The 27063-nt window shown below is 38.9% G+C and overlaps 1 protein-coding gene across 1 annotated transcript; it reads right to left on the reverse strand.

Annotated features, from left to right (window-relative positions):
• Positions 1-875: 875 nt before the first annotated feature.
• LOC306854393 (sacsin-like) lies at positions 876-27063 on the reverse strand (the record flags this gene model as incomplete). The annotated part of the gene is made up of 10 exons (XM_079392350.1): positions 876-13184; positions 15738-15764; positions 16843-16934; positions 17180-18662; positions 18929-19075; positions 19232-19343; positions 19717-19802; positions 20700-20790; positions 25789-25939; positions 27041-27063. The coding sequence occupies 10 exons, from the start codon at positions 27061-27063 to the stop codon at positions 1633-1635; spliced, it is 13764 nt and encodes a 4587-aa protein (XP_079248476.1). The 3' UTR covers positions 876-1632.

The following is a 27063-nucleotide window of genomic DNA, read 5'->3' on the forward strand; positions in this document are numbered from 1 at the left end:
TACATCAGTTGTATATTATATTTTGGGTGATGTATATTTTTTCATTGGAAAAACTCATATTTTGAGGTTTACAAATGTAAAATAAATAATTACAATAACTGACCTTTGAATTATATTATAGTTAAACTATAAAGCATATATACACTGAATGTGGAAAAAAAAACTATTTACATGTGTTGCAGTGTTTTGGCATGAGTTGACGTGATAATTTCATTTAAACTTAAAAAAAAAATCATTAAACTTAAGGGAAACTTTAGTGCACAATAAAAGGTATATTTGTACCATTATTACATGATACTAAAATACAAATAAGACCCTCTGTCAGTGGGTCTCAAATTTACAGTGCTGTAATATGACATTATGAGATTGAAACAAATGACAAAATATATTTTTGTCCAAACAATACAGTAGACCAGTGTTTAATTTCAGTCTCTCACAGTTAAACACAGGAGATGGATGAAATACATCGACACCATTGAGCACCATATGAGCATCTATGTTCCTCTTACACAAATTTCAGAGAACTTGATGCAAAAAATTCTCAGCAGTAGAGGACAAGAGGTTCCTGTTGTGAATAATAGAAAATTCATATTTACTCAATGTGTTTCTGAGGAACTATGCATGTTGTATGATGCGTACACAGCAATTAACTGGCAGGTGAAATTTTAAGAGAAAAGGTCACGTTATATTTTTAAATGGTAATATGTGCTAAAACTACACCCAGTGTCATTGTATGGGAAATAAACAGTGCTCTGTTGTGCCCCTAGCCAACAATGTATGCATGTATAGTTCAGCTGCGATAAAATGTATTGTGAAATATGGATAAATTTCATTCTTGCATACTGTAATCTTGCAACAAGACAGATACAGTAATTGCACTGGTAAACTCTTGTGAACCTGCTGTCATATTACATCTTCAGGATGTAATTTAGTCTTTCAAATATTTTTATTTTCACTGTTTAATGTTCAAGTTATGCACAGTATTACATATACAGTGAAAGGAGCATGTCAATTACATATGGATTTGCCAGCTGATAAAATGGTGTATGTACATTATAACCTGCCGTTTTTATTTTAGAATTAGCTACTGGCACATGACTGATATTGATCCCATAAGAAACCATGAGCTGATTTGCCTGCCATTGCTGGATTGCACATGATTCATTCATTCAAATTCCAGCAATCACTCAAGTGCTATTTACATAAAAGTGCAGTGCAAACTCATGCTATTAAATCACAATGCCGTCAACTTAATGACTATGGCTGGAAAAATCAATTTCTAAAAAAGATAAAAAAGCAGCATTGGTATTCATTATGTACAAAGGAACAACAATAATCAATAAATGTATTTAAAATAATAAAAGGTATTGCTATGTTTTTTAACAATATGTACACTGCTGCATGTTAAATAGCGTACACTTTTTCTTTAAATCTTTCAGAGAAATGGAGCAGGTATGTACGCAATAAGAAGCACGTGTCACAGCATCAGAGGTGGCACTGTTAAAATAAAATACCAGCTAGATACATAATTTTACTTTTAACAAGTCGTTTAAAATATTTACTGGTCTATATTGCACAACTACCGCTTTTTTAATTTAATTGTTAGTGTTTTGCATTGTCTAATGCTGACATTCAGATTTTTTGCCGGACAAATGTCTCAAGTTTGATGATTATCCGAGCTGTACATTCCATTACTCTCATTGCTACTTCCGAAGTATATCTGTCGTTAGGAATCTGGGGGAAGGGTAAAAGGTCAGGGTAGCGAGTTCTCAGGCTGTCCACACCATAACCCTCAAGGATGTGTACATCCTTGGCCAACCCTGTTAGCTGGGTGTTGTACTCCTCTACCTTTTGCGCAAGTGCTGTGGGCTTCACATCTTTGTCTGATTTTCCTCTCACTGCATAATCTGCAGCGATTAATGCAAGCTTTGTTGCCAAGTAGCATTTGAAACATACCCATTCATTGGCATTTTTATGAAGGTCATTTCTTGCAGCGGAAAAATTGGCTCTTGCTTGCCTTAGCCACCGCCGTGCCTCCACAGGGTTCCCAACGGACTTAAACGACGGTGGTACGAAGAAGCGATTTGAATGCGATGTGCCTGCATAGCTAGTAAATTGTTCTCGGAACTGCTGCTTTTCCGATTTATGGCTTGTTGCTTCTTGGTTCCATGATGTGTAAAATCGCTGAAATGAGAATTTCTCTGACTGGAATCGAGTGGAAGATGCAGAGAAAGGTCTCCTTGATCCTCTATCAGTGGTCTGCTCTGCCTGTGTTTGCTTCTCCATCCTGTTAATCTCATTTTGTAGGTGCTTAAAGACTTCGGTAGCGATATCAAGATTCTCTGCATTTTTATCAGGGTGCCACTTCAAGTATAAGCGCCGTATAATTTTCTTACGTTCGGTTTCAGAAAGTTTCCAAGCTTGTTCTATGACTGAGGTAACTTCTTTTAGAATTTCTGGTAATGCATTGAGTTTTATCTTTTTGGAGGATGCCTCTGTTGGAGAAGCCCTGTGATTTTCCTTTCCAGGAAATATTGGAGGGACCATTCTGGCAGAAGGAGAACGACCCTCTGAGGGGCTGGTTGGAGTTGGTGGGCCATCTCGAATATGGGTGCTATCATCCTGTCTGGAAAATTTATACAGATCAAGAGAACTCACGATTTTGTACTCACTGTACCCAATGTCAATTTGAAAGCACTTGCCGAGGACACTTGGACTTTCGCCTTCCTCTCGTTCTACTTCTTGAACGATGATAGCGTATGTGTAAGTTGGCTGGTAAGTGCCTAAAATATCACCTCCCTCTGAATCTACCAGGTAACCGACATATTCTCCAGGGTAAAAGACATTCATGGGGTCCATGAGCAGTAAATGATGAATCTCTGCAGGAATGGGTGTACCAGGAAGTGGAAGCTCTAGCTTTGAGGGCTCAGTTGTGTCATACTTGACACCAAGGTTGTCTAGCTTCTCTGTTATTCTGTAGATGTCATTGCAACCCAGCATAGCAATAAGATAGGAGGTGTCAGAAATCAGGTTGTCTGTCGCCGACTTAAGGGTCATTGCCAAAGCAAGAAGAAAATTAATGTCTTTGCTGTCAGAGTGCTGAATGTAGAGATGGATTACAGCAGTTCCATACCTTTTAAGAAAGGCAAAAGTTTCACTACGGCTGTGGGGAATCGGACTGCAGCCTTTCACTCGCAATGTTGTCTGTAGTTTCTCAAAGCAAGACACCTTTAAGCCCTCACATAGTGCTTTGCATAACCGTATCGCTTTCTCCTCATTCACCATGTATGCATTATCATTCTCGTGTTTCATGATCCGAATTAATCCAGTGATAAACTGCTCTGATGACAGGAGCAATTGAAGCCGTCCCTGCAGGGAGCAATGGGCACCAAATTGGCACATTTTTGGAGAGTCTTCATCTAGTTGTTCCTCCAAGATACTACTCAAAAGCCTGGGCCTCAGTTTCTGGGGAAGCAACATGATCAGCTTCGTGTGAAAGGCATGGTCTTTGCCTAGGTAACACTGGCTCATGTCAACTAGCATCTGAACACCAACATTACCTTGAATTCGGCTCTTGTAGTGTGGTGCATCGTCAAAGACCAAAGTGTTTGATTTGGCCAATCGTCCATCATGACTTGGAAGGTAAAATGTCAAATCTCTGAGATTTTCAAGGTCTTTACGGACCTGTACTGGGTCATTCTGGAGATTTTTGAACAGCCCAGAGACTGTTCTTTTCACTGTTCTCATTTCATTTGGGTCAAGCTGCTTGCCTTCTGAAATTCTATAAATTCGACACAAAACTTCAACATATTGTTTTGTTGAAACAATGTCCTCAGTTCCCAACAGTTTGAACAGTTGGTGAAATGTACCCAGCTCAAGGGGAAGTTTGTACAAGTAGGGTTTGAAGTCAGATTCATTGTCCAAATTAATGACAACCTCCTCTGGTTTAAGGAGTTTCCAACCCTCTTCAACCATGACAAAGGCTACTCCTCGTAACTGACAGCGGAATTCATGTTTTTCTGCATTCAGAAATTCATAAATGCTCCTGAAGACCTTGTTTCGTGTTTTCACTGTGTCATCATCCAAGTTAGTAATGCTGCATATGTTTTTGCAATTGCTAATTACCTTTTCCAATGGTGGGTCAACATTGACGTTTAACAGGCTCAAAATAAGATCAAGCTGCTCTTGGCTGGCAAGTGTGTTTCCTTCCTGGTCTTTTATACTTGTTGGGGTGGCTCTCTCCGGTAGAATAGGACAAGATGTCCACAACAACTGCATGATATCAGTTTGTTTGAACTTTGGATTTACTTGAGACCCATTGAAGCGAATTAGAGGGATGGTGCCATTCATTTCCTGGTACTGAGCGTGGAGGCGAACAAGCTCGGCTGGTGCACGCTCTGGGCATAGGAATGGTATCATAGAGACTTCTTTGAGGAATGCCCCATCAAAAAGATCTGTTCTCTCATTGAAAATGTGATTTAGGAGAACATCAACAACTGTCTGAACTTTTTCCTTGGACCAGTTCTCTGTATGAGCTTTGATGCTGATCTCTTTTGCAAACTGTAGAACTTGCTGTTGTGATACAACATATTTTAACCCAATATTGCGTAGGAATGTTATCCATGAAGGTAAATAGGATGTCCCACTTTTTGGCTTTGAGACCTGCTCAATTCGTTTGAAGAAATCATTGGGAATGAAGGCTTTTTGTGGAAGCATTACTTCAAACACTTTAACTGTTTGATCGCAGAAGGCTTTGGCAGGTTTCAGTCTATTGGTGGAGTCATGAATGAAAGACAGACCTTCTAGTTTTTCAAAGAGTTGATCCTTGATGCTGTTTGGCTCCTCCATTGCCAATAACCTCTCCTTCAGACAGATGACATGTTGGATTTTGGCATCATGTGATAAAATGTCAAATTTTGGAATTAAATGATTCAGGTAGACCTCAAGATCATCAATTGGTTTGACCCCAAGAAAGCTGTAGAGTTCTTTCAGCTGTGGACTGTCAGCGAGAAAGGCTGAGGATGTATTGTGTGCCCACTTTTCAATGTCGGCAGAGGGAATGCTTTTTGTTAGAACATAGCATGCTCCAAAGTTTGCAATGCAGATGTACCGGCCACTGACAGCTTTGTAACATGGCAACAGTTTAAGACATTGTGCATCATCCTGGGTCAGATTAGTCAAATTGCAGTTGAAGTACAACAACAGTGCTTCAAAGTCTTTGTCCATCAAACTTGCTGTTTTGAAAGCTGACATCTGGATCATGTACTCAAGTGCCCGAAGTATGCTGGAAGGATTGTCTATATTTGCTGTGTGCTGAGCCAGCAAAGGCAAGATGGGACTCTCTTTAGCACATATTTTATTCACAGCCAATTGAAAGCATCCTCCCTTCATCAGGGTGTGAAAGACTTTGTCATTTTGTCCATTTGGAAAGATTGCTGCAAAGCTCAAGTTCAGGGGTAACAAAACGTCATGCTCTGGCACAACCAATTTGTTTCCTGACACCATAAACTTGATTCCTGGAAGTAGTGCCCAATCTTTCAATATATCCATAATGGTCTCAAATTTAGGCTTGATCTCTGTCTGGTCATCCTTGGTCGCAAGTTGTTCACTGATAAAATTCCATGAACTCTTAAGCCAAGATTCAGTAGGAAAGTTCTCCTTCCATTTTACTGAGTTTCTTGTTCTGCACTCTCTGGGAAGTACAAATCCCAGGAGATCTCCAAAACCGCTTATGTCAAAGGTCTTTGCCACACCTGCTTTTAGAAGGATGTTACTGTACCTTATGTATAGTGTGTGCATGAAAAGATCTTTCCTTGATGGAATAAGCTCATGATGAGCGGTCAGAAACTTTGGATGTCTGGCATCAAACACTTGCAGAACGTTGTCCATTGTCAACAGAAGTGGCAGTCCCTCTATGTTAATATCATTTTCCTCCACGTCTTTGAAGCAGTAGTCCACAAGTAGTTTCAGACCATGGAAGAGCTTGAAATTGGACTGCTGCAGTCGACATGGTAGCTTTCCAACTTGGCAGGATGCGTCTGGAGATGAGAATGTTAGAAGGAAGTTGCGAACATCGTCAGGAGTCACATAGTTAACAGGAATCCCAGCATCTTCCAGGCAGAAATACAGACTGGCTGTCTCATCACAGCTGTAGATTAGGTTGAAGCCAACATCTAGGAGCATGGACTTCATTCTAAAAACATTTTCTGCCACAGATTTTCTTGTCGTAATGTTATACTCTGTGTTTTTAAGATGCTGCAACTCATCCTGAAGTAAGTTGTCAAAGAAAGGCCGGACTTTGGTCAAGGTGGACGTGTTCACCCAGGAGATGTATACTGCAGAGTGTAAATCACTGTTATCAATGTGGGGTGCTCTAACAACAGGGAGTAGTCTTTTCAAATCTTCATGAATGCAAAGGTAGATTGCCTTTACCAAACAATACCAATCTGGTTGAATGTCCAGTCTGTTTACAGGAAAGATAGACAAAAATCTTCTCAAAATATCCCTGACAACATGGATTGGAGTTCCTTGAAATATTGTCATGGTGGGGTCAGGGCCTGGAAAAAGCCGACGTTTCAGTTGAATTAGCAGTTCTACACATGCAGGAGCGATTAGCATTTTCATTAGATTGTTGTTCCAGTCACTCCTGACACCAACTCCATTGTCATCCCTCCACAGATTTCTTCTGGCAGAGTCTAAAGCAAAATGGCCATTTACATGGAAAGGCAGGCCAGTCTCCAGAGAAAGAGGGAGAAAACAGAAGGCTCTATGTGGTTTTTTGTAGTTGTGGTTGGTGCATGCAGCAACACCACCACGTGGAAAGAGTGTTATGTCCTCATTTTTGTGAGCCGAAATGACACTCTTAGAGACTTTCTCCATGTCAGAAAATCCTGATCTGTTACATATCAGCCAGGTAGTAGAATTGCCATCTGTGTCTTCTATGTCCATTGTGTAGGTAATCTGTTGCACTGGAATTTGAGCCAGCTGTTTTTTCTTGGAGACACTGTCCAGAACTGAGGCGTGAAATTGCTTCCGTTTTAGTCGATCACCGTCAGTGATTTTTGCTGTCACCGAATACAGAGTTTTTAAATCCCCAGTTCCATTCTCAATTTCACATATAGAAATTTTCTCCATGTGATTCAAAAACATGAGAAGTTCTGAACCATCCATTCGTATTTTATCAAGGAAATTTTGAACCATTCTGTCTGAAGCAGGTGCTGAGTTGATCTCTGAGATTTTGGCCATTTCTGCATTTCGTATGGGAAATCGGAACATTGTGCTGCGTTCTAGCTTGAAGTGATTTCCTAGGTACAAGTTCAGTACATCAGAAAACTGTGATCTGAAGTCTGAATCCAAATCTCTAAACATTCTTCCTGGACTGACAGATGTTGCTCCAGGTGAATAACGGGCATGCGGATCAAAGATGCAGAGAATGTCATTATTTGAGATAAAAGATGGGCAGTCAGTAATGTGATACACTGAGTTGAACCCAATGCCATATTGGCCAGTTTTTCCAGGGTTTGCCTCTTTGGTGCCCCTTCCGAGATTCTGGATCCCCCTAATATCATCCTCTGTAAAAGGCTGATTGTTGTACACACAGAGTGATGGGCCTTGCATGGGAATCCATTTGTCATCAAAGATTCTGTCAGTTGGGTGGGTCCTGGGATCAAAGACAAAGTATATTTCTGTGGCTTTTGCATCATCTGCATTCTGCAGGAGCTCTTTCAACATCTCCTTTTCTGATGGATAAGCATTGAGGATACTTTTTATTCTGCTGGTGAGCTTCTCCTTCTGCCCAAACTCACTTCCAAGGGTAGTGAAGCAAACGTTGGAGGCATATCTTTCTAAGGCTTTGTGACGCTTTGGAATCGTTCCCAATTTTATTGCTACCTCTCTTGGAATATCACCATGGCAGTATTTAACGGTTGTGTCCCTGACTTTAATCCAAGGACAGTCATTATAGCAAAGTGATTTTGATGGTTGTAGTGTGAAATTGCTGTCAGGAAGAAGAATCTCCCCATAGTTGCTTTGGCAGAATTCTTGATTTTTGTCTCGGATCAAGCTCCATATTCCCTCACTAATTATTCTACGAGACAGCTGAAAGTTTTCTTCAGTAAGAGGTTTTCTCCCACATTCAGTTTTTATCAGCTGTAAAACCGCTGCGAATGTTTCAACAGTGAAGCTAGGTTGAACTCCCACATTTTCAAAAAGTTCACGACAACTATTCCTGTACTTGTTGGGAAGCTGGTAAAGGAATGGAGCAGCATCAAAGTTTAAGTGAAATGCTACTTTTGTTGGTTCCACGTATGTGTTCTCCACTAGAACTGAAGAGAATGTTTTTAGCTCCTCCATAATTTCCTCTTGCGCAGCATTGGACTGCAGCAATTCCTCATGGAGATATTTGTAGCAAGCATTGGTTATGTTCTCTTGATAGAGAGTTACACCATCAAAGGATTTTGAGAGCTCTTTCAGTTGGCTGATGACTAATGAAACCGTTGGCTTTTTTATCAATCCAAGAAAGTCTTTCACAGCCAGTGAGATAGGACCACATCCTTTAAAGGAAGGGGAATTTTCATTGAGAATGGGCTTCATTAAACACACAGTGTCCTGATGGTCTGTTGTAAAAAGCTCTTTTGCCGAGAACATGGTAGATTGGGGGAAATTGTTTCCATGCCATGGAAGTGAAAATCCAGCTGGTTTTGTCAAGAATGGAAGGAATTTGATATTTTGTAATTTGGCAAGATACTCATTTGCTACTGGATCTCTTATTTTCAGTTTTTCATCAATGAGACTGAGGATTATACTGCTCCTGTGGCACGCAAGTGTGTGGTCATTTTCATTTAGAGCCAATACAGACTCAGCCCGTTCAATCAAGTCTTCCCAAGATAGGTCATCCTTGACCATACCCAGCTGCTCTAACTTCACCAAGCATACTGGATTGACATAGTCTCTCAAACTTCCTTCAGGGAACCTTCCATCTTCACTGTTGTACAGTTTGGCTACTCTGCCCTCAGGATGTATGAGTCGAGATGGCAATACGAGCTTCTGTGATGGTCCTGAACATGGAATACATGGGGTTTCCCTCAGTATGGATGCAAAATCCTCAAGTTTCTCATTGAGTACATAATACATCAGAGGGTCACGTAGATCTTTATCAATGTCTTGGATATGGGGGAAGAACACATCTGAGAAAAATTGTGTCTCTGTCAGGGTGTTCTCCATCAGTTTTCCTTTACAGCCAGCATCATCGAAGCCTTCCTTGACCCAGTCTGGCAGCTCAACAGCACAAAGATCTTGGGAACCACACTTTCTGAGGTATTTCAAGAATATCTTGAAGGCAGCAGACCCAATGTCTGGTCTGCAAAGCAACGAGTCATCCAAAAAACGGACATTCTTGATTGACACCCAGGATTTTCCATCGGAAAATACTTTTGCACGATCATCATCAACACCCTTAGCTATTTCTTGATAAACCCCTTGACAAATCAGACTGAAATCATCATGGACAACTCCAGGGTCAGGCCAGGCTGCATAATAGCTGTAGTCCAATAATTCCCCACTTTCTGCCATTGACCTCAGCATGTTAAGTGCAGCCAAGTATGCTTGGACAATTACATGTCTCATAAAAATGGAGTTCCATTGTCCTTTTGTGTCTGTCTTCCATATCTCTTTGCGATTTGATGTGACAGCAAAGCAACCATTTATGTGCACAGGTAAGCCAGTTTTGATTCGAAGGGGTAAGTAGCAGAAAACTTCCCCAATTGGCGTGGCACTTGTCTTTACAGTCCATTTTCTATTGTCTTCTTCAGATAGCAGCACAGCTACGCCTCCGCATGGTACCAGACCGAGGCGTTTTCCACTATCACTCAAGGAAAACTTCAGAGCTTCTGTCACATCCATGCATGAGCAGATAAGCCAGTTTGTATTTTCCACTCCCTTCTGTGGTATGTCATCTGTAAGTCTTTTAGTTTGTGTGCCTTTAGCGGCCATCTCAAAGTAGGACGATGGATCTTCTTCAGAACCTCTGAACAGTGGGGAGTGAAGATCAACAATGCGTCTGAAGACATTGTGGAACTCCTCCACTACAATTCTGATGATGCAACCAGACTTAGGGACCTCAGCTGGCACTCTGTTGGTGGCTGCGACTTTTTTCATGACTTTGGCAGCAGATTTCAGAATACTTAAGGGACCATAAGCTGCTTTTGAGGACCACACACTCTTGTTTATTGTGACCACATCCTGTGCAGCAGCAGGGTTTGGCTCCTCACATTTCAAATACTTCAAGACCATTGTTCCAACATGTTGTGTGAAGAGAATGAGCCGGTGACCACAGATGCTAAATTCATCCACAAGAGAGTAGATATCAGTGGTATTGTAGTAAATACTGCTGATTTCACTTACAGATGCCTCTTGCTCAGTTCTAAAAGGAAGTCTGAAGAGGGTCCCATCATACTTGTAAGGGGACTCCAGTGACAGAGGAAGCTGACAGTTAAATATATTGATGAAAGGTTTGAACTGATTGGGAAACTTCCTTAGCCGTTTCTGCTGTTTGCTCCAGTTAATTTTGATGCCTGGATTTGACTTGTCTCTGATGTGTTTGCCAATGTGATTGATGTTGGGATCAAACATGATCATGAATTCTCTGCTCATGATAATGGGTATGTCAGTCACATGATAAACAGAGTTGAACCCTAGACCAAATTTGCCCACTTTGTCAGCTTCACATCTTTTCATGGATCCACCCAACCTGGTTATATTAAGGAAGTCTGTATCAGAAAAAACTGAATTATTGAAGGACCACAAAGCTGGGCCATGACAAATAATCATGCCAGGGTCAAGCAGATTCTCTCTGATTTCAAGATTCTTTCGCATGTCAATCAGAAAACTACACTCAGTAGCATTTGCGTCGTCAGCATTCTGCAAAAGCTCTTTGAAGATATCCGCAACTGAAGGATACTCCTCTAGAATGTTATTTATTCTCACAGTCAGAGGCTCCCTTTGGCCTGATTGTTCGAACCCAAGGTTTTCTGGGTTTATCAATCTCGTGCTCAAACATGGAACTCTCAACCATTCAGCAGTTTTCATTGGAATGTCATCATGGACAAGGATGATGGGCTCCGACACATCATCTAGCAGGTCATTCAGATCCTCTACTTTGATGTCACAGTAAGTGCATTCGTGGATAGGTTTCATAGCCAGTTTGCTTGGATCTTTATGGTAAAGAATGGGGACGTGCATGGTAGCATCTACTGATATTTGACTGCTGTATAGCCACCGTAAAATATTTATTAGGAGTAAGACATTGCGTTTGCTTTCTTCTTTTGTCATCTCCTGCTCACTCTTTTGCCTGATCGTTTCAACAACTTCAAACACATGACTGGGAACAACTTCTTCAATAGAGCCACAGAATTTAAAAAGCTTGTTGAATTTTGCAATGGTCTTTGGTAATGAGTACAAGTAAGGCTGGAGGTCCAAATCTGGTATGGGTTTTAAAACTGTGCGTCCAGGGGAAGCAAAGGTTTTCCCCGTCCAAACCCAATCAAAGGGCAGAGACTTCACGGCTTCCCTTGCATCCTCCAAATGAGCTTGCATGAATTCATATATCTCAAACAAGATCTGCTGAAACTGATACCAGTCCTCAGTGGTAAAAGCTTGGGATCTGTGCCAGTCATTTACTGCTTTCAAATGCTGGAGCACTTGATCAACCTGAGGCTCTAATGACAACTTCAGAGCTTTTTTCATGCCAGCAGATGTACGTTCCACCAGGGCAACCGAAGAGCCAACAAGCACAGCATGAGAAATATCACACATTTCAGAAAGAGAGGAAATATTGCAGGAATCACCTCTCCAAGCATGTGACTTTGGGTAATTCAATGGTCTTTCTTTGCAAACGGGTACCCATTTTAATTGTTGCAGGTTTGTCTGAACCTCAGTGGACTTCACCAACTTTGTCTGTTTGTTAAGGATAGTAAGAAGTGTTTTTGCCTTCATTAAAATGGGATTCCAATCTGGTTTGCTATTCCCTTGCAACTCCTCAATTTTTGTTGCAACCTGGAGCACATCCTTTTCACTCAGTTGAACCTCATTTTTCAGCCCCAGTTGTCTCAGTGAATGAAGGACATCAGGAGATGATGTATAGTCATCTGGGGGAAACCTTGTCTTTTCTTCCATGAAAAAAAGGTTCTGCAAAATCTCTAACTCTGGATCAAAAAAGTCTGTTGGTGAATGACGCTTTTCTGAAGAGGTATAAATAAACTTCAGTGAAGAAAGCCAACCAATCACTGCCTTGTTTTCATTCTTCAGAAAAGACAAATGAGTAAGAGCCCAGAGCATGATTTTTGTGACTTCTTCTTTGGTGTAGAATCCTCTCTCAATGTCCTGAATTATCACCTTTAGACATTCAGTGCTTTTCACCTGTTCAATGTTCAACAGCTTTATTAGACGGATGGTTGCCTCATCACTGCAGTCAACTACACTTATGGACAATTTCACATCTAATGGATGCTTGGCAGTATGATGTAATGCTCTGGCTCCTTTCAATAATGTAAAAGGTGAAGGGTCTGTCTTTGACTTCTGTCCAATTTTGTCAAAGATGGGAAGCTCTTGAATTATGCGTTTTTCTTTTTCTGTAACATCAGTAAGACCAGCTAAAAAGCTTCTGAGGGCAACCTTCTGATTGACAGAAAAAGATGAAACTTGGCTTGCTAATCTCTGGGATGAAGATCTGTCCATAATTTGCAGTAGGGTGCTTGGTGATGACTGGTGAATGTAATTTTTCAGGAGTGGATGGTGCAAGCAGGGATCAAGTTGCTTCAAGATAACACAGCCAAGTTTCTTTATAACTTCAAGCAAGTCATCTGACGGAGGACCCTCTTCCTCTTTTACAAGAACGATGGGTGATGGAGTTTTTAGGCGTAGTAGCTCTAGAGAATCTAGTGTGTCAGTCAGTGGCACATTTGGAATCAAAGGCAAATCTTCAAAGACACTAAGATCATCTGGAAAGTTAATGTAGAGATGCTTCCAAATCATTCTGAGCCAAGATGTGGAGGGATGCTGCTTCTCTTGATCACCAGGGTACCACTGAACTGCAAAATCTCTAGAAGGCCATGCTGTGGTAAGAACGTCTTTAATTAGGCGTGCCGATCTCTCTGGGGTTAGTACTTGGACCTGAGTGCAAGGCCTCCCTGAAAGCACAAACAAACACAAAACATGATGTAAGCTGTTATAGAAGAAATACAAGAATGTACTGTATGCGTGCAGGAAAATGTATCTGTGAGCCCTTGGATTTACCTAGATCTGATCATAAACTTTGACCTGAAGTCACATAAATAGACCAACACAGTCTGCTTAAATGTGGCTGTTTGTCTACTGTTGTTCAATAAAAATTTATGCAGAAATGCAGATAAATCCAGAGGTTCACATATTTTTTGTTTCCTGCAACTGTATATTCTATAAGACAGAGGTGGGGGACTCGAGTCACATGACTTGACTCGAGTCTGACTCGAGTCGCAAATTTAAGGACTTGTGACTTGCTTGACTAAATAAAGAAAATGACTCGACTTGGACTTGAGATCCAGTGACTTGAGACTCGACTTGACTTGACCTTCTTGACTCGGAAGGACTTGACTTTATAACAACTAATTATTATTATAAATCATTGCAACATAATTTGGTAAACAAAACGCAAGCCAATGAACCAGAGGCAGAAGTGAGCAGAGTCTGCTCAGTTCATGACACTGCACGAGCACAGAAACACAGGGCGCCAAATACAGGGAGCAAAAGAATCTCCCGAGATGTTTGGATTAACACTTCGAAACTGTATGCATTTGCAAAGCCAGGACGTTACCGCTTCATAAAGGAAAGGTATGTAAGCTTGTTCATTAGTTGAAAACAGCATTGGTCTTAAAATTCAGCTTAGATCTGTTTGCCGTGTGTTTTATCGATTAGTGATATTTCTCTTGAACCCAAAATCCAAAACATGTTGTCAAAACGGCCCTAGTATGAGTTTTTATATTTATAACATACGATATAGTAATATTTTCAGCACGGCTGCCAACAGTTCCGTTCAGCCCACAGCTACAGTTACACGCGTCTGAATACTTAATGAATCCAGGGATTTGAACGAATCGGTTGAGTGATTCAGTGGCCCATTCTTGCTAGTTCATGAACTAATCAACTGTTTTGAATGAATCAGTTCAATGAACGCTTCTGTGATAAAGCAGTGATTTGCCACCACTTACTGATGGCATTAATGTCATAGAGTAAGTCTATCATTTAACTGAATATTTCTATATTCATTTTTTATTATTATTTTTATCCCCCAACAGAACAAACAGTAAACAAAAACAAAACAAAAAGCTTAGGCAGACCTTAAATGCACAGCTGTCAATTTAGTTCTTATTAAGATAGAATCAAAGAAATCGATAAGTTACAGGGGAAGATACATAAACATTAACAGCAATAGGCTTCTTGTTTTGAGCCATGATGGCAATAGTTATCAAGAACAATGTAGGCAATCATGCAACTCCAACAGGGTGTCTATATCCGATGAAAATTTTGGGTCCATTTTATTTCTGATATAAGGGGTGATTTGTAGTCAGCATATTATTTTAAATTGAGTAGCATGTTTTGTTGCACACTGAAATTCTTTAGCCTGCTCCCAGACTGAATCCCAGTCTTCGCTGGAGATATTTAGTGCAAAATCATTTTCAAACATCTGTTAAATATTATCTGTTTCCTAGGATGGTCAAACTCAATATAACATAAATGAGAGATACATATTTTTATCTTGTATTTTTATCAATATTTTCTCAATTACAGACTTATCAGTATACAAAGTAGTATTTTCAAAATGTTATATTTAAAACATTATTATTTAAAATGTATAATTAAAAAAAGTTAATTTCTGAGGAAAAATTAATAAGGTCGTGTGGCAAAAATATATTTGTTCCTGTTTGATACTGTGACTTGACCTTTATCAGGACTCGACTTGGATTGCTTGAGGTGAGCCACTGACGTGACTTGACTTGCTTGATTAGTTTGTACTGTGACTTGAGACTTGCTTGAGACTTGAACGTGTGACTTGCCCCCACCTCTGCTATAAGACACTTATAGCTTGAAACACTAAAAATACACATTCATGGGTAAAGATCACAGATGAGAAAATTAAGAATAATAATTTTTAGCATTTGAAAACATTTACAATCAATCAATGCACAAAACAGAGAAACCTGTTAAAATGGCTCACATGCTAGAAATATTTGAAAATATTCTAATTAGAAGTCTCATTCATTCCCATTTTCAGCTATTCAGGTTGCACAATATGCACAGAATATATGGAAAAATGGCTACAAGTAATGGAAAGTTCTCGCTGTTCCCATGCATGTTCATATGTGTGACTCGTGTCACATTATTTCTTACAATAAACATGTATCAGTTTACCGCTTGTTTACCACTTGACTGATTCAAATACAAATTCCAAATCAAACTGCTTATATACAATAAAGGAATGGGTCTATAGCTTTCCAAGGTTTGAAGTTATGGATAGTGGAACATCAACACATTAAAATCTTTATTGCAAGCATTTCACATTATTAAATGCATTAGTATGTTTTGTTTTGATACAGTATATGGTTAATGAGTTAAAATACACAGATGTTAGTGTATAAGTAGTGTGATCCAGGTGCGCTATAGCGACACCAGCTCTACAGGCATTAGACAACACATCGTGCACTTACCTGAACAACCCCAAAGGTATTGTTGAACTGGAAATTAAATGCAGAAATCAAGATAATGGTGAACAAAAAATCTTTTTAGGTTAAAATAAATTTTATAAAAATGATGAAGCAAATAATGAGATATTCCATAGATGCATAAATTGCAATGCATTTAGCTGATACCACTAGTCTACTGTAAATAGTTTTTTCATGGCATCTCATTAAGATTCTTTTTCGCGTTGGATTTTAAGACTATTTTGCAAGTCGCTGAGCAGTAGATCCAAACTAATTTCCTTTATTTAAAAAAAAATTCACATAAGAAATTCAATGTAAAAATTAAACACTACATAGACTTCACTGTATGAATTAAATGAACGCTGATTCTTATCAAAGCTATTGAAGTTCAAGAGAAGTGAATGATTTTCTCCTTGTCTTTTGTTGTTTTATTAACATTAATGACAGACGATACTACAATCTCTCTTCAACAGCAGATCATGGTGACATTTTAATCGTTCACAATCTAAAATTGTGATATCGCATACCACTACCTTTAAATTTATACACAGCAATGTTTGTGTAATAATAATTACTAATTTTGTAATTTCATCGAAAAAGAGGAAGAAAGCTGCTTCCTAACAGCAGTCATTTTAATGCGCTTGTCAGCTTTTTGAGAGGAGCTATATAAATAAAACATTATTATTATTATTATTGTAAAAACATGTCCTATGGCCAATTGTGGCACAAGCAGAACAAAACAAATGTAAGAAAAAGATTAGTAATCCTTTCTTTAAAATATTGTATTTAGTCATTTGGGAATAGTGAAAAGGAAACTGTGTTCTCTGAGTTAAGCTAAGATGGATGCCTGATGACAGAGTTTATAGGTTTTGCTTATTTTATAAAAAGGCACTTCATCTTTTTCGGCATATGCTAAGTTAAGCATGAAAAAGCATAACTCAAAAATCTGACAGCCGTAATAGCAAGCATGAAGCTCAAAAATGTTACTCCCTGCAGCAAACTATGCATGAACAAGGTTAAGTTTCACCACTGAGTAACAGAACTGAGAGCAGATGCTCTATATATCCTGAGTGAGAGCATGTGAGTGGCATTATGAGCTGCAGGTGTCTACCTCTGCTTTTGGCTGCTTCTTTCAGGCTGGTCATGACATGTGGGGCAATGCTTTCCAAGACAAATCTTCCTTCCAGTCCTGGATAAAGGGACCTAAAAAAAAAGAAAAAATAATTTTATATATCCTAAAGTATTCTATTTTCAAGTTTTGGTCAGGGATAAGCATTATTTAGAAATGAATCATAAATGCAAGAACTGACGGGGAGTCAAATTTAGCATAATGCTGTTTTGATTTGATATATTTAGATATATTTATATTTGATACATTTAGATAGCAGTGAATTAAAACTATGAATGACCTTAATACCAAGAATGCAAATACAAATGTATCCCCATACCTTGGATACTCCTCAGAGGCGATGTAGACAGCATCTTTGTCATTCACAGAAGAGGAGAACACAGCAAATGTCTCATCCTGCAAAGGCAGAAGTTCCAGTCCAATGAGGTCACTGTAGCAGGCATCGCTAAGGATAAACTCTAGCAGGAGCAGCTTCTCATTAGAGGACCCTCTATGGCGACATTTCCTCAGAGTCTGGCGCACAAAATAAGGGGTTACTCGCCTCAGGCTCCCTGGTTTGGTGACAAACATTGTCAGTACTGCATCGATGTAGGCTGGCACCTGAGCCAGTATCATCCCTGAGCTCTGGAGGTATTTGGTGACAGTCTCTGTAGTGTCCAAGCAGGAGTCCAAGTCTGAGAATATGCTTTCATCCACTTGAAACCAGCTCCCATTGAGCGAGTAGATGACCGGCTGTTGAAGCAAGTCATTGAAAAGGGGCTCAAGAATGGATTTCCAGCGAGGTCGGATCCTGTTTGGATCAGGCCAGGCTCCATAAATTCCTCTTGGGGAAAGGGGGAAATCTTGGTCCTTCTTAGTTTGGATTCTCCTGATGGTCTCCATGATGAGTGTGAAGTAAGCCCTTGGGATGACTGTGACTATGAGAAGCTCGTTCCAAAGAGCCGCCGGGTCCCTCCACTGGTCCACCTCACGCCATTTGATGCTCCTGCGGTTGTCCGTCAGGCCGAAGAAACCACTGACGTGGACTGGCAATCCTGTCATGCTTTCCTCTCCAATGGGCAGTGGAAGGAAACAGAAAGCACGTCCTGAGAAACTAAAAGCTGCCCCCTTGTCCTCATCAATAATCGTAAGGGGCAAGGCAATACCAATTGTTGGGATGAACTTCAGATCATCAGCAAGAGAATCCAGTTCACCACACATGCCTCGCCCTCCTATGCCATTACACACCAACCAGGTGGTCTTCTGAGTCTCTTTGGCAGTTTCATCCCGCACTTCAATGGAGAGTTGGTAGGTGGCACAGGTTACCGAACTGCTCAGCACCCCATTACTGTAGCTATCTATAGCCTGTGCCAGGGTCTTCAGGGAGTTGGGCCGCTCCATCTCATCTTCTTCACTGTCGCTTGCTGTGACCTGGAAAATCATCCGCTCTGTTCCATCCGATTCCCGCACATGCAGAGAGACCTTCTGCACACTCTTTAGAAAGAGCAACACAGTGTCTGCGTCAACTTTGAATGATTCAAAGAGCTCCAGAACCTTTTCTTTATTATAAATGTTGTTACTTAATTGTGAGGGTTTCATTCGGAGTGGAAAACGAAAGAGTGTTCCTGGAAAGTTGCCATCTTTAATGGTTTTCTCTGAGCTACCGAGCAGGCCAAAGTAAGGGGCAAATTGATCATTAAGCTCGGTAATTTCCTTTATATCGGACTTCAAATTCCAGCACTGCCCAGACTCATGGACTCCAAACAACATCTGATGAGGGTCCAGCATCGCAATTTGATCCCCACTGAATATACTAGGAACATCTACAAAAAGATGAAACATTTTTAGAATAGTAAAACAAGTTTTTCGTTTAGCCCATAAATAATTATATTCGCATATGCATATAAACGTATTAATTTGGCATACCCATGTATATAAATATATAAGGGTACACACAATTCTGGACACATAACAGAAACGGTGACCCAACATTCCATTAGGTCCTCTATTTTTATCCACCCTGCTCAACTGTATATTCACAAATTAGAAATATTATTTCATAAACTATCATAACATACTCTTTTCTCACCTGTTATGTGGTAGACAGAGTTAAATCCAATGCCAAATCTTCCCACTTTAAGAGGGTCCTCTCTTTTTCTACTCCGTGCAATCTCCTGGATACCATTCCAGTCTTCTGTGGTGAAGACGGCATCATTATAGACATACAATGCTGTTCCTGTAAAAAACAAAAAAAAACATAATATTTCAATGTAACAGTGTATTTCAAGACTACTAACCTTTTTTACTATTCATTCGGTTTCCTGCATATTGCCAGGGCTCATATTGAACATGTGAGGGGACATGCTGCAATCGATCAACATATTCGGATTACCCTGATACTGAGCCATATCATGTGACCACAGTGACTCCACTCCATACTCCATCTCGTCATACATGAACTTGACCTCAGTGGCCCCAGCATCCTCTGCATTCTGAATCAGCTCCTGCATGACAGGCACATCTTACAGTCGTTGACATAAATTATCACATAAAGTATGTGTTATTTACTAAAAAAAAGGCCTCAATATGTGTTCCCTCAATTATTAGGCACAATATTTTATTGCTTCATATCCATCCTCTTTTTAAACCAAATATTTCAGCATTACTGCTGACTGCGACATCTCTATAAAAATTCACGATACAGTCGCTATTTTAACAACAAACAGCATAATTGCTTTTTTAAAACCTAGTTATACAAGGTGTCTCTTAAGATTAAAATCTCATTTTCGAGGAAGACCTAGCCACATGATAACAAAATGATAAAACACACACACAATAACCATATAACTGCATTTTTTACATAACATATATTCTTACTTTTAGAATTTGTCCACCCTCTGGATATCTTCCCAAAATATCTTTCAAAAAATCAACCAAAGGTGGCGTGGTTTGACCGAACCTCCCTGCAAAAGAGCACATACTGAGAAATGCAGCATAAGCAACTTTCACACACAGAAATGCAAAACTATAAAATTACAATTATAAGATTGTTTAGCCCTTAAAAATGGTTATATTTTTTTAATCCTTACATGTTTCCAAACCTGAAAAACTCTGGAATAATGCACTGTACCATACTAAGGAGTCATGATATGGATTTTTTAGAACGATTTTAATATGATCCTTGTAGTTTACTTATGAATGGTAAAAAAAATTTGCACAAAAAAACAAAATAAATATATATGCACAACTGAAATTTCTGACCTGAAATTATTTTAAAAATTCCACTTCATAAATTATTCAGACTGATTTTGTGAACTGGATCAACAGTTCTTTGAAAACACCTGACTCGCACGAATGATTCATTCACAAATTAGACATCACTGCTTCTCTAATGAACCCATCAAGAGGAACTAGGGCAGATTTTCAGTGAATAACTATTTTCACTCTTCTGAGAAAACTTTCAATGTCGGGAAACAGCTGTGGGGATCTGCACCAGTGAGGTCAGGCTCTGATGATGGGTGATGGGATCTGGCTCACAGTGAACATTAAAATTCATCCTAAAGGTTGATGGGGTTTAACTGTGAGCTTTGTGCAGATCAGAGAAGATCTTCCACAACAGACTTAATAAACAATTTCTTTATAGACTTAGCTTTTCGAACAGGTTAGATTTAATTTCTCTGCTAGTAATGAGTAGCTAAAGAGGCTAAACTTGCAAACTACAGGTGGGTCTCCACATACTTTCAGCCATATAGTGTTTTTAAATGTATTTAAATGTTATCCTGCAGATTTTCATGTGAGGGAATGTGAGAAATTGAAACACCAGTCATACTTGATAATAAAGTGTCCCTAAACTGTCCCACCTCCTCCTCTCGGACCTCGTCCATGCAACGTCATGATTATTTCATGGCTCCCATGTGGTACCAAGCTTCCAATCTCAACCCCATCATGAAGCTATACAAGAAGGAAAAACACATTTTCTGTAGTTAAAGATGCAGTCAACAACTTTTTTGTGTTCAAAATATATACAATAAGCGAGTACATCATCAATCCATTTTCCAAGCCGTGTTTTTGGCTTTTCCTGAATCACTACGGTACACCTATAATACATTTTTTTTTTTGATTGGCATACATGAACTTCACTGAGTGTCCTTGAGAGGACGTTTGAGCAACCTTGCAGCTCTTGTGGGTAAATTAATGGCTGTGCATGATCATGAAGTCAGGATGAACAAACATTAGGAAAAAAGACCGGGAAATGGATTAATCCTTAAGTTTTTCACCATCTATCCATTAACCTCTTAGCCTGCAATGCACCTCTGTCAAGTCAAGTCACCTTTATTTATATAACGCTTTTAACAATGTAAATTGTGTCAAAGCAACTGCACAAAATCAAAAAAGGAAAATAGTGTGTCAATAATGTAAAATTAAAAGATTAAAAAAAAGATTTTCAGTTAAAGGCATTTCATTATTGAATTCAGTGATGTCATCATCCAGCTCAGTTCAGTTTAAATAGTGTCTTTGCAATCAGGTCGATGATATCGCTGGAAATGAAGCTGTAAACTGCACTGAGCCGTCCACATGGCTTACCCATAATTCACTGAGATCTACCACCGTTTTTGGTTTATTAAGAGATTGATTTTTCCGGGCTGAGATTGCGCCTGTTCAGACAGAGACTGCTGTCTTCAGCTATTCATGCTGGAATCAGCTTCAGCTAACACACACTGATCAGCACTTCTGCTAACACACACTGATCAAGAGCATGCAGAGACCAGATGAAAGGACTACCCGGCAAATCAGAGCCCTGGGCTTCAAGGGTAAAATTATCTTGTTTTTTAGGACATTTAGAAATTTGGCCAGTTGACCTGAAATTTCAAGTAGTTTTAGCAGTGTCCTACAGTGGAACATGTATGGACAACATGATTTAGTGTTGTATTCAATACTATAATATATCATTACGGTATATAATATTCAAATTTAGGCAATATAATCAAAATATTTTAATAATTGACAAACCAGCACACAAATTTTGTTAAATAATCAATAAAACATGTTTTAGTACAGAAACCCACCTATGACAAAAATATATAAATTAATTTATTAATTAAAAAAGGAAACTAGTACAACATGGCCAAGAATTAATAAGTGATGGAAATCAATTCCTTATAAACTAATATATATATATATATATATATATATAAGTATTGGAACAGTAAAGACAAAATTGCTCTGTTGGCTGTGGAGTCGAGACATTTACAAATATGATTAAAAGATGAATATGAGACAAAACTACAGAATGTCACATTTTATTATTAGCCGTATCAACACATACATGTTTTACCAAATAAAAAGAACAGCACTTTTAGAGTTCATCCCACTCATTGATGTGAGCATAAGTATTGGGACAGTTGAACATAAGGCAGATATAAAAGATTAAAAGTTATTATTTAGTTGCAGATCCCTTGCGCACAATCAGAGCAGTGAGTCTGTGACCCATAGACATCACCAGACTCTTGGTCTCATCCTTTGAAATGCTTTTCCCAGCCTTTAATGCAGTCAATTCCAGTTGTTGCTTGTTTTGGGGAGTTTCTGCCTTTACTCTCCTCTCCAGCTGGTGAAATTCTTTCCATTTCTTTGCCCTTATAAACTCCTTGACTGAACTGGCAGGGTGTTGGTCATTGTCCTGATGCAATATGAAGCACTTCCCAATGAATCTGGTGGCATTTTCTGAATATTTGTAGGCAAGATGGTTTTGTACCCTTCCAAATTCATTCTGCTACTGTCATCATACATTAAGTCATCAGTAAAGTTGAGAGGGCCTGTTCCAGAGACAGCCATGCATGCCCATGCCATGACACCACCTCCACCATGCTTTACAGATGAGGCTGTATGCTTGGGATCATTTGCAGTTCCCTTTTTCTCTCCACATTTTTGCTTTCCCATCACTTAGATAAAGGTTCATCTTTGTCTCATCGGTCCATAAACACAGTTCCAAAACTGTTCTGGCTCACCTTTGTGCTTTTTTGCAAACTCTACTCTTGCCTTTCTATTTTTGGTGCTGGTCAGAGGTTTGCATCTTGCTGTGTAGCATCTGTAATTCTGTGTCAAAGTCTCCTGAGGACAGTAAATTGTCAGAGCATCACCCCAGCTTTCTGGAAGTTGCTGGGGATTTTACAGACACGTCTTTTAGGATTCATTTTCACAGATTTTATGATTTGTCTGTCATCGACTACTGTTGTTTTCTCAGCCGATCAGGTAGTTGTTGGTTGCTGGTGGTTTCCAAACTCTTGATTTCTCCATGCCCCTTTGTTTTTGCTAGAGCTCTAATTGACTTCCTCTTTTCTTTTAGCAGCCAAATTGCTTGCTTTTTTCTCAAAGTCAGCTCCCTCGTCTTCATCCTGGTTTGTGTGTGTTGTCATCGAATGCAAGATTCAGAATACAGAAGTAATGGATATAACTGATACGACACATTCCCTGCTTTTAATATCTGAAGAATTAATGCAACAGGACACAGCTGATCACTTAGAAAGACCTGTGAGGCAACTGCTCCAATACTTCTGCTCACATCAGATAGAGGGTTGAAACTCTAAAAGTGCTGAACTTCTTAGTTGGTAAAACAAATATGTGTTGAAACGGCTAATAATAAAATGTGACATTCTGTAGTTTTGTCTCATATTTATCTTTTAATCATATTTGTAAATGTCTCAACTCCACAGCCAACAGAGCAAGTGTATGAAAGATGCTAACCTATTGGACTAATTGGTTAGCTTGCTATTCACCAGCTAATTTTAAACACAAAAATGTATATATTGATTATTTCAGTCATGTAAAATTGATATATCATTAAAAAGACATTAAATTGATATTTTATGAAGGTTAAAACATCAAACATTAAACAATATTGTAGTACTGTAAAGAAGATCTGTCAGTCAATCACTTTCGGGGTAAAATTTGGATCAGGCAGTGATGACTGGATTCTAACTTAAATGCCTCTGAATTCAACAGATATGTCTGTGATTGGCTACAAAAACGCTGCAGAAACATGTTGTAAACTGAAGCATTTGAAGCTCAAACACAAATAGTGGATCACACTGAGCCGAATATGCCAATATGCTGTTATTACAGCTTCAACTAGTAGTGCTCTTGCTTTTGTTTAGATCTAGCCTGATTTGGACAGGGAGTAGGGTTCATTCATTGTGTTCATGTTATCGCTGACAATTATGTAAGAAATCTCTTTATCAGATCTGTTTTTTGTTAACGCATGCTGTCATAAAGGTAGTTTGTAATAACATAATATGGGCAACTAGGCCCTCGAGGTACTAAAAGAACAATGGGTCATGTATCAAATGTATCAAATTTTAATACAGTTCATCTTCCTTGGATAAGAAAAAATAAAAAAAAAGGACAGAATGTCTTAGGAGGAGATTTGGAAGAAACCAACTTGTCATGGCATATCCATGGAGAATTACCAAAAGCAAACATTCCTAAACTTATTAGAGACGCTGGACTGATGCCAAGATTAGTGGTCATGACTTCATGCAAAGATATATCTCAACTAACCCATAACACTGGCACACCTCTAAAGTAATTTGGGCCAGACTGTACGGTCCGGTCCTCTGGGGTTGTATGTATGAATGTTAGCTGAGATATGAGAGCTGCCTTTCTCCAGGCTATTTTCTGAGTCTGACATACTTAGGGTAGAGAAATAATCTCCCACCTGCTCTCGTCGTTCAGGGACGCTTCCCGCTTCAAGCTTAAAAGAAAGGCTCTGAGGCCTGACCTGGTCACAGGAAAAGTAAAAAACTATTTATTTTAACCCCAAGCTTATTTGGATTGTGCTGCTTCCATTTACAAAAGAATTAATGCAATCTTTCTGATCAATAGCTGATGACTAGGCTATACGTTTGGAATCCAATGGGTAATTTAACTAAGCAGTTGCGCCTCTTCAGTTCAGTCAAAATCCAGTTTAATAAGGCTGAACATAACTACAGCAAGTTGTTAGCCAGGTTTCCATCCACATATTAAAGAAAATTATGGGATATCACATAAAAAATGCTCGATGGGACTACCAAAACCTTTCCAAAATGGGTATAAAAAATTTCTAGATGTGTATCAAAAAACTGATGTAACTTTTCCTGTGACTAAATAATTGAAGAAATATTTGTTTTGCAATATTAAATAAGTGCGATGTTTATTTACGATTACTATGGACGTGATTATGTGATATATGGATCATGATAGCAGCATTTCATCAAATAAACATTATAACCTCCTATATATCCAGATGCACAGTCCAGTCAAGTGCACTTTTGCCATTTTGAAGTGGCAAGAGGTGTCTGCAGTGGTGGAATGATGCTGTACGGTGCAATATGACAGACTGTGGTGCATCCATCATAACATAGATCTGAAAAGATGGGAAACTGCAACTTAACCACACAGAATATGTCTGAGAAACCACATAACACTGCAGCACTGCATGGGAAAGCTCCACTCTGTTAAAAATCAAGTATTAAAATGTTCCATTCCAATTTCATCTAATGAACGGAAAAGTCAAAACTGCAACATAAAAGAAAATGCTAATAGATTTTATTTATGTGCAATTTGTTGCGATCTGTACTGTGTGCAAGCACAAACGTCGCTGACGATTTGGCTGTGTATACACTGCAAAACACTGGAAACTACCATGAGCTCTTACACTGGGCTGCACACCGATTACAACACAATAGCGCACATTTAAACAATCTGGCCTCTGCCCAGTTTCTAAATCAGTTTCTTTGGGTGGATTATAAACTTGTGTATTTCAGGGGGTTGATTCTGATCACATGGGGAAGGCAATTTGAGGTGATGTTCATCATTTAGAGATCTTCTTCGTACAATCCCCCTAACAGATCATTACTGCTGTTTTTTAACTGTATCTAAAATATATCCTGAATGTTACAAAAGTGTACAGCTCACCAGTTTTCCATTGTGAAACAGCTGCTGCTGAGACACAGGATAATCGGTTTCTTGGTAGATCAGGGTCTTGATGTACCTGATCACTGTAGATGGGGGAACCTGGAAGACCCTCTTGCCTAGATAGTCATGACAGACTATAACCCATGGCAACCTAAAATCACAAAGCAAAACCTTTAACCATTCACAGGCTTGAATTTCAGAAAGCCTGAAAAGAACATGTTCAGGTCATGTTTCACCTCAATATCAAATATTTGTATTTTCTTGTTAAGAAAATTTATAACATTTTTAGGACTAAGAGGTTTTGCATTATGTCATTGTCTTCATGAAAATAAAGTACAGCTCTTATTACAATAAAAATATCTATCTACCAATACTGTAATATGAGCGTATTATTATTTTACATTTGAAATCATGCAAATAAGCATAATGCCTGTAATATTACAGTAATGAGAATCTAATGAAAAGTCAATGTTACAATGCATACAATTTGAACGGTCCTGACTTCATTTTCAAAATGAAATATGACCTGGACATCCATACAGAATAACTTGCATCTGAACATCATCATCATCATCATAATAATAATACTAAAGAAAAAATGAGTAATTTTCATTACGATTAAATCTCAATAGTTTCTGTCTTAAGGCAAAGTGGATCAGACAAACACAAGATTACAAAGATCTCTTTATTTTTGTTCTTTCACTGAGAAAAACACATTTAGTCTTCAAGGATGCTTTTGTTTTTTATGGCCTTGACTGATGATACTTTCATGCACAACAAACCCTAACAGAAATGCATGGATCCTGCCACGTCACCTCTGCAGTTAAAAATCAAATTACACCTGTTAGGGGCTATCAAGTTTGAGCTGTTTCCAAATGCAGATATCAGTATGTTTTCTAAAAGCCAGAGCTTGGAGGAATATGTATTTTGCCCAGCTGACACATTATAGTACAAGAACAAGTAACATCTCTAGGTTCTTGACCTGCTGTCAGGCAACCAATGAAAGTCCCACAGGGTCACTGATGTATCATCCTATTTGTGTGCTAAGGGTGGGGAATAATATGGACCATGCACACTATCTAGTGACAATTCACATGCCACCAGTTTATTAAATAAGAAGTTTAACTGGTTAAATTTGTTTGTTGTTTATAACAATATAGGATATCGTATAGTTTAGATAGTTAACGGTCCAATTTAAGTCATAAACAAGATCAAAGAGGTTACTAACTTGTACTAATTCATCTTAACTTACCACGGGTCGTGACCGGTTGCCAT

This window comes from Barbus barbus (assembly GCF_936440315.1).
Source record: "Barbus barbus genome assembly, chromosome: 34".
In the NCBI taxonomy this organism is placed as follows: domain Eukaryota; kingdom Metazoa; phylum Chordata; class Actinopteri; order Cypriniformes; family Cyprinidae; genus Barbus; species Barbus barbus.